At 45.5% G+C, this 9,228-nt stretch overlaps 1 protein-coding gene across 1 annotated transcript; it reads left to right on the top strand.

Moving 5' to 3' along the window:
• The first annotated feature begins 7,623 nt into the window (after positions 1-7,623).
• On the top strand, positions 7,624-8,967 carry LOC137756991 (DDB1- and CUL4-associated factor 12-like protein 2). Its single transcript, XM_068533571.1, has one exon. It carries the CDS (start codon positions 7,624-7,626, stop codon positions 8,965-8,967), a length of 1,344 nt encoding a protein of 447 aa, XP_068389672.1.
• Positions 8,968-9,228: the final 261 nt, after the last annotated feature.

The raw sequence follows: 9,228 nt of genomic DNA, 5'->3' as shown, positions 1-9,228 counted from the left end.
TCATAACAGATTTACAATAAATGCAGAACGAATAACCATATAGCTGTTTGGCTATTTTTTTTAATGACCTTTGATAACTGCCTAAAGCATAACATTAAAGTGCAAGCGAGTGAAACTGATTCAGCAAATACTAAGCTAATATGATCCTATGATACAGTCTCCTGGTGGCCTAAGGTGATTCAAGAATAAAACTGAAAGTATGTGAATCAGCCTTCAGAATGCTATTATATTTTATTAGCAAGGGTTTGGATAGAGGCCGAATTCATTTGTTCATTCATTCAGCAAAAGTGCATGGGCCATCTATATGCCAGGCAGTGTGCTAGGTTCTGGGGATCCAGATATATTTTTAAAAATATTTCTACTTCAAAGGGGTTTGCACTTATTTTAGAATTAGATGAGTCAATGCCTGCAATGAAGTAAGTTAATTGCTATAATGGAAGTATGTACGTACTGTACAAAAAAAGATGCTCTTGGGCCTATCTGGTAGAGTCAAAGAAGTGATCATAGTGGAGACGGTAATGTTTGACTTGACGGTAGCAAAAGTTCTTCCCTCCAAGCTGTGTTCAGTTAGAAGTGGTTGATCAAACAGCATGAAGTTTTGGGGTTCTGATGTACCAGTTAAACAGAGATCCAGGGTCTCTAAAATTTCTGTCAGTATTATTCAGCAAACACCGATTATTTCTATGACATGCTAAATACTGGAGATACAGTAGTGAGCACAGTGGATACTGCCTCTGTCCTCACGAAGTTTTCATTTAATATTTTGGTAGATAGAGACATTAAACAAAGAGTCACAGAAATAACCATGCCATATCACCTGTGGTGAATGCCATGAAATAAAGTTAAGGGGATCTCCATGTATAATAGATCGGACCTAGTCTGGGTAGTCAAGGAGAGTTTCCATAAGAAAGTGATAACTTACCTAAAATCTGAAGGATAAGAACTTAACAAGCTCAGGTATCTGTGGGGGGTAAAAGGTGGGAAGACCTGCAGGTAGAAAGCTTTCCAGGCAGAGAGAACAGCATGCAAAAAAGGATCTGAGGCATGAAGTTATGTAATGCCATTGAAGAAATTTAAAAGGGCCAGTGTGTCTGGAGCAGAAAAAGCAATGAAAAGAAGGTAGAAATGTAGCTGGAGAACATAAGTCAGATCATGCTGGGTCTCTTAGGTTGTGTTAGAGATTTTGGTCTTTATCCTAAGACAGTAGGAAAACACTGGTTTGTTTAAATCAGATCAGTGACGTGGCCATATTTGCATTTTGAAAATATCACTCTGGCTGCAGTGTGGAGAGTTTAATGGAGGAGAACAAAAGTGGTTGCAGGAAAATCAGTTAGGAGGCTATTGTAGTTGTCAAGTCAAGACGAAACAGTGGCTCAGGAAAGGGTGGTAGCAGTGGAGAGGGTGAGAATTGAGTGGATTTGAAAAATGTTAGAAGATAGATATGGGACCTGAAGATGAGGAGCACTGGGTATCAAGGATAATTCTTAGGACTCAAGTTTACACAGCTGGATGGATGGTGGTGCTACTCATTAAGATAGGGAACAATAAAAGATCAGGTGCATGGGAGTCAAATTCAAGATCTTGAGCTTATACATGCTGAGTTTGAAGTTCTTTCCTGATGTCCAAAATGTCAAGTAGAAAGTTGGCCATGTCAGTTTGGGACAAAGATAAAAAGAAATAATAACTGGGTATCTCTCTCCAGTTAAAACACTACAGAACATGGAATAGAATTGTTTATCAATGAACTTCACGGGCTTCCTTTATGTACCCATCTGATATTAGAGCGTGATCTATATACATTTTGACAGTCACTTCTGTCCAATTTAACTACTAGCATCAGTGGGCAATGCCCCCAATCAAAGAAAAGATCTATTTTTTGTACAGTGGTTCATATTTATTTTGACATCTATTAGCAGTAGGAACCCCAATCTGGCTGGTTCGTAGAATGAAACCTTTCAAACTATCCTTTGATCATCTACTAGCATACTATAAAGTTGTTCCTACAATACATTCTTCCCATATGAATATTTACCTATAGCTCTGTAGATAACCCTAACCCTAACACTAACCCTTATAGATTGGACAGAATGTTTATCTGTAGGTTGGATAGATAATGGAGATTGTTGAGCTGTATGTGAGCAGACAAGTAGCTAGCTCTCCAAATATTTTATCCCTGTGTGTACTAGTTTTTAGTAGTGGTGTGTAAGTGTGTGTTGCACTGCAGTTCACACTCAAAAACCCCCTTTCTGCAGCTTCCAAGTGGTCTTCATAAAGTTAAATAAGGGAAAGGAGGGAAAGCCATTAGGGTTTAAGAGAAATTTATTAAGAGCTTATAATCTTCCAGACACTGTTCTTAGTGGGTTTTATGTATTAACTCATTCAATCATCAAAACTACCCCAGGACATAGGTGTTATTATCCTATGTTTATAGATAAGGGAATAAATCCAAAGAAGGTATACTAACTGACCCAGTTCCAAGACCAGAAAACCACAGAAACAGAATCAAACCATGTTATGTGGCTTCAAAGTCTACTCTCTTAACCACTACACTGTTGTGCCTCCCATAAAACATATCACCAGCACCGAATCTACCCTCTCAATAAACAAAGTCCAAGCTTGGGCTCTGACACTTTCCTTCCTCTCAGAGAAGACAGAGAGAGAAAGGGCAAGGAAGAGGTCATGGAGCCAAAATTGCCTCTTTCTCTATAATTCTGTTTCTAGTAAATGAAATAATGTGATAAATCTTTCCGTTATTCCCCCATCTGACAGCATATGCCTTTAGTAGTGCCTTTGTTGGGGGAAACATAGCCTGCTGAGTCATCTCTACCAGTTTCTGCATCATGAGGTTTGGAGGAAGACGCCCATCTGACTACAAACCAGGTTCACAGCTGCTTATCTTAGGAGGCTTGACAAGGCCACAGCTTGAAATGCTATGGTTGTATTATAATTAGAGATTAAGTGAAAATTTATTCAATTTAATAATTCAAGAAGAGTTTGCCTTGTGTCTTATAAAAAACGGGGTATCATTATCATATATTATTTTCAAACAAGCTTAATTAACTATATTTCTTTTTTTATTTAGTGCCTTATACTTGTTGATAAAGATAATGGAAAAGCTATACATACCAATATAGACAAGATGTCAAAAATATTCTTGAGGATAGCCTTGCTTTACATCTATATACAATGTATCAGAAACAATTATAAACCCCATTTCTGAAGACAAATGCCTTTATACCTGAGAAGGTGCTCCAATCTCTAAAGCCTGTATTTTTAAGACCTATTTTTGTATAGAAGAATGTGTAAAAGAAAGTTTCAGAATTGAACACTTCTTCAGAAAGACTTGTTGCTAACCTTCCAATTTTCTTATTACCCTGTCTTTCTCTTTCAGTGCCTTTGTCCTGAGTCTGTTTTAGTTTTGAAGTGAAAAATAGTAATATTTTCAAAATAATTTGAGTCACATTTAACAACCAAGTTTATGTTCATTATATCACAGTAAAATAACCAATCTTCAGCCTTAACTAATTTTAAACTGGTAATCTAACATTTTTTGGCTAGACAGATCCTTTTCTTCATTCATAGATTAGAAAGGTAGACACAGTTGATAAAATTATCCAGTAGGCTGAAAAGAAACACAGATAAATATAGAGATAAATTGATACAGATAATAATGCCACATAACTTGTTTGAATATATGTAGATATATAGATCAATATAGATACCTGTATTGAAGTTATATATATATATATATATATATATATACATATTTATATAACTTCAAACAAGTTATGGGGCAATATTACAAATCAATTCAAATCCTTCACTTTCTCCCTTAAGTAATTTGATTTCAAAATATCTTACTTGTAATTTTTTGATATTTCATTTTGTTTTCTCTCCTTTCTTCTATTAGTTTATCAGCAGGACAATCAAGTTTTACAAACCATTTAGTGTATATCTACAAGGATGTGATGGTGTGAAAGAAGTAGGAAACATTACCTAACCCCTTGAGGAGTTTACAATCTGATTAAGAAAATAACATTTAAACATATTAAGTGATTAGAGAACAGGATAAGACAGTGCCCTGAAACCACACATAAAAGCCCCTATCCAATGGAGGGGAATATCGTGTAGGGGAGATAGGTGAGGCTAATACAAATTTATCCGGGTATATGTTAGTAGCACAAAGCAGTAATGAATGTACAAATAGATTAGTAAGGACTGACAAGATGTTTACACTCATACACACAGTGGTCTTCACAGGTAACAAAAAGTAATGGAGACCCTGACACTCAGAAGGCCATGCAGACATCTGAAATTTTATCATCAGGCCATTACATCTACTGCTTTAACAATAAATGTACTGTGTATGACTTTATATATTATCAGACATTGTGTTTTCCTAAAAATGGAAGCAATAAAATGTAAATAAAGGTTCAAATTTGTAAGTTGATATAAAAAACTGTAAATCTCTCAACATAACTTGGCTCTGGTCTGGAAGTTTTACATCTTTAAGTACGAAGCTCAGAGAAATTTGAAAGTGTAGACATAAATGAAATGAAATGCGTTTCATGTATTGTATTCCAGATGAAATTAACACACTTCATTTATCAATACAAAATAGTAATCTGCACACTGACTACAAACACATTACTATACATAAATATTGCATATTTATATTATCAAAAAAGTGGGGAGACATAACACCAGGACAATTTATATGGGTGTTATTTTTACCAAACAAAAACCAAACAAATGTAGGCATATATTATTACATTTCATAAATATTAATTTAAAAGAATTTGTAAAAAAAAAATGTGCTTCAGAGATCGTATTTTTGCCTTTAAATATTCTACGGAACGTGTTATACATAATTTGCATTCAGTATTTATTCATGTATTTTAGAAATTGTGGCTGTCTTTCAAAAATGCACAAGATGCAATACCTGTAAAATTTCCATGATGGGGTAGTTTACATGGTTTTTAAAGAGGCAGAAATAGAAAAATTGTATTTATAGAATAATATAGAGTAGTTGTTAGTCTTAAAAGCTTTGGAGTCAGACAGGGATTCACAACCCGACTTTACCATTTACTAGCTGTGTGACCATGGGGGAGTCATCATTACTCTTTCTGGGCCTCAGTTCTCTCATTTTAAATTATGGCTATAAAAATAGAACCTACCTCACCAAGTTATTGTGAGACTGAATGCACATAAAGCATTCGAAGTGTTTAGCACAGCCCTCCAGCCCATGACACAAATAGGCTCTCAATAAATAATAGTTGTTATAAGCATTATTTTTACAATTGAAATATGTCTGTATCTGTCTAGATATATATATATATCTCCCCAAACGTTCAGCCTATTTGTTCTACCACAACAGTAAAAAGTATGCCATGAAGTCTTACTGTATAACATCTATTTTTCTGAGGTTGAATTAAAAAAAAAAAAAAGGAAAACATCATGGTAGGTTAAGTTAAAGGAATTTGCAGTCAGTTATTCTCGAGTAACATCAGTTCTAATTACGAAGTTGTCAGCACTCTCTTCATTGTCAGGTCACTCCCTATCCACCAGCCTCACCCACCTCTTGATATCGCATTAAACATGGGGAGGAATATGGGGGAGGAGTGGGCACTGGGACTTCGCAGCTGGACTGGAGTGGTGGGAAGGACCCATGGTTTAAGTACTTGAAGTTTGTGCATTTGAGGTGGGGTCGCAAAAAGGGCTTGGTGAAGGGGCATAAAAGCAGCAACAAAGTAACTCCCATGCTTTCCACTGATGGATCAGAAAAGTTAATCCACCTCCCCTCCCCATATGCACCCACTGAGCAAACACGGTTTTAGAGCAGAAGATTGGGGTGTGTGCAGAGTTGGTATCAGCCACCAGCCACTTGTAGCTCTGCGTAACTGAGCATGCCTGGATATGGGCTTGCCACTGCGGCTGCTCTGAAGCTGCAGAGCCACGTATGGACCATCCAAATGCTTAGACTGCTCAACCCATGCTCTGAATTCCTACTCTTCACCATCGTGTTTATGTGGTTATATCCTTTTGGAAAGTTCTTCACTATCTGTGATTCTGGAAATCCTGTGCACCCCTCAGGGCCCTGCGCCAACGTCCCAGGGGGGCTCTCACACGTGACAGGGCTCTGCCCAGGCTCCCCGGGCTCCTCCTGAGACTGACAGTGAGGACTGACCCTTCCCTCCCTGGAGCAGAGGAAGGGGTATCCCTCCGTCTCCTAGCCCTCTTCCAGCCAGCTCCACCGCCTGAGGGCTCTGAGGTTCCAGAGAAGTCTACACCCTGAACACCCACGCCCATCCTCAGTGCCGTCCCCTCAGATCCTGAGGCTTCGCTCTTGGCCACAGGGTCCTAACCCCACCCCGGCGGGAAGTGGAGCCTGGGGAACTACATTTGGAATGCACCCCTCAAAGATTCTGGTGCAGGAGCTCAGGGGACTCAATTTGAGAAATACAGGGAAAAACTGGTTTAAAAAATAGGTTGAGGGGCTTCCCTGGTGGCGCAGTGGTTGAGAGTCTGCCTGCCAATGCAGGGGACACGGGTTCGAGCCCTCGTCTGGGAAGATCCCACATGCCACGGAGCAACTGGGCCCGTGAGCCACAACTACTGAGCTTGCGCGTCTGGAGCCTGTGTCCCGCAACAAGAGAGGCCGCGATAGTGAGAGGCCCGCGCACCGCGATGAAGAGTGGCCCCCACTTGCCGCAACTAGAGAAAAGCCCTCGCACAGAAACGAAGACCCAACACAGCCAAAAATAAATAAATAAGTAAATAAATAAGTGAAATTCTTTAAAAAAAAAAAAAAAACTTAAAAAAAAAAAATAGGTTGAAAAATTTTAACAGACACCAGTAGAGGGGCTGAGACAGGAGGGGCTGCAGGAGAGACCTAATGGGGAGGGCCTCTTTGCCTCTGCCAAACACTACCGTCCCCGGTCAAGTTCACTATCTAATTGCAGCAGAGTCTCCCAAAATTGCACCAAGTGCACACTGGTTTCTTCGACAGATAACTTCAGCGCTCCTTCTAGCCTCATACTTGACTGTATTTTAGCTTTCAGAATTATTTAAGTAAGGATTTTAAGAAGGCTACTTGGTTGCTGTCCAGAGGGTAGTGAAACTCCCCAAGTAGGATATCAGGGGGCTTGGGCAGGCGCACGAGATGTGTCCACACGGAGAAGGCTTGGGAGTCCCGAAGCGCTGGTCCTGGGTGAGTCTCCCCCTCCTCGCGGGCTCCATTTCCCCCCCTCCCTCCCGCACCTATCCCACCCCTCCCAGTCCGGCGTGTGCTACCCGGCACCCCAGGCCCGCTCCCCGCCCGCCCCTCCCGCCGCCTCCGCCCCCTCACACTCGCCCCCCGCGTCGTCCTCGTCCCACACCGACTTCGCTCCCGCCGCGCCGCCGGCCGCCCTTCCCGCCCTCGCTTCGATTCGCGCCGCCGCCACCCTCGCCGCCGCGCGCCGCCTGCGCTCCGCTCCCCCGGCCACCTCTCCTCGCCCGGCCCGGCCGCCCTCGCCTCCGTCGCCGCCGCGCCCCGGACTCTGTTGGCTCCGCGCCCCGCGGCCGCCCCGGCCCCCGGCCGACGCCGCCGTCCCCGCCGCCGCCACTCGCCCGCCGCCCACCATGGCCCCGCGGCAAACAGGTAGCAGGAAGCGGAAAGCGCCGGCGGACGGGGAGGGGCCGCTGCCTCCCAAGAAGCCCAAGCGGCCGGCGGCGCGGCGCTCGCTGCTGCACTACCTGAAGGGCCGCGAGGTGGGCGCGCGGGGCCGCGCCGGGCTCCCGGGCTTCGAGGGGGAGCTGCGCGGCTACGCGGTGCAGAAGCTGCCCGAGCTGCTGAGGGAGCGCGAGCTGGCGCTGGGCACGCTCAACAAGGTGTTCGCGTCGCAGTGGCTGAACGCCAGGCAGGTGGTGTGCGGCACCAAGTGCAACACGCTCTTCGTGGTGGACGTGCAATCGGGCCAGATCACGCGCATCCCCCTGATGCGGGACCGCGGGCCCGGCTCGGCCCGCGCCCAGCCGAGCTGCGGCATCCACGCCATCCAGCTGAATCCCTCCAAGACGCTTCTGGCCACCGGGGGCGAGAACCCCAACAGCCTGGCCGTCTACCAGCTGCCCACGCTGGATCCCGTGTGCCTGGGCGACCGCCACGGCCACAAGGACTGGATCTTCGCCATCGCCTGGATGAGCGACACGGTGGCCGTGAGCGGCTCCCGCGACGGCACCGTGGCGCTCTGGAGGACGGACCCCGACATGTCCCACGGCAGCATCGCCTGGCACAACGACGCGGGCCTCCCCGTGTACGCCCACATCCGTCCCAGTGACGTGGAGACCATCCCCAGGGCCAGCACCAACCCCAGTAACCGCAAGGTGCGGGCCCTGGCCTTCAGCGGCAGGAACCAGGAGCTGGGAGCCGTGTCCCTGGACGGCTACTTCCACCTGTGGAAAGCCCGGAGCAACCTGTCCAGGCTGCTGTCCATCAGGCTGCCCTACTGCCGAGAGAACGTGTGCCTGACCTACTGCGATGAGTTGGCCCTGTACGCGGTGGGCTCCCAGTCCCACGTCTCCTTCCTGGATCCGCGGCAGCGCCAGCAGAACATCCGGCCCCTGTGCTCCCGAGAGGGCGGCACGGGTGTGCGCTCCCTGAGCTTCTACCAGCACATCGTCACCGTGGGCACGGGCCACGGCTCCCTGCTCTTCTATGACATCTGCGCGCAGAAGTTCCTGGAGGAGAGGGCCTCGGCCAGCCCGCACTTCTCTCCGGGGCCCGCGAGGAGGAAGCTCAAGCTCACCTGTGGCAGAGGCTGGCTCAACCACGATGACCTGTGGGTGAACTACTTCCGTGGCATCGGCGAGTTCCCCAACGCGCTCTACACCCACTGCTACAACTGGCCCGAGATGAAGCTCTTCGCCGCTGGGGGGCCTCTCCCTTCCGGCCTCCACGGGAACTATGCAGGCCTCTGGAGCTAAGGCTGGCCTCCGTGTCGTCAAAGTGCCCAGATACACCTTCCAGTGCCCTCTCGCTTTCCTCCTTCACTCTGTGTTTGTGCTTTTACTCTGTGTGGCTTTTATCTTCCAGGTGGAAAGGGCCCAACTTACCTCTGCTCAGTGTGTTACGCAAAGAGAGAGAAAGAAACAGAAGGCAAAAGTGGTCTCTTGGGCAATCAAAACTTGGCTTTAAGATTTTTCTGCACCTCCTCCAATGTCACCATTTTTTTTTTTTTTTGCCTC

This window comes from Eschrichtius robustus, chromosome X (assembly GCF_028021215.1).
Source record: "Eschrichtius robustus isolate mEscRob2 chromosome X, mEscRob2.pri, whole genome shotgun sequence".
Lineage (NCBI taxonomy): Eukaryota > Metazoa > Chordata > Mammalia > Artiodactyla > Eschrichtiidae > Eschrichtius > Eschrichtius robustus.
Note: the sequence above shows the minus strand (reverse complement) of the source record. Positions and strands in the feature narration are given on the sequence as shown.

What these genes read in the sequence shown, in the direction of transcription:
- LOC137756991 (XM_068533571.1), top strand. Translation starts at nt 7,624, where the DNA reads ATGGCCCCGCGGCAAACAGGTAGCAGGAAGCGGAAAGCGCCGGCGGAC.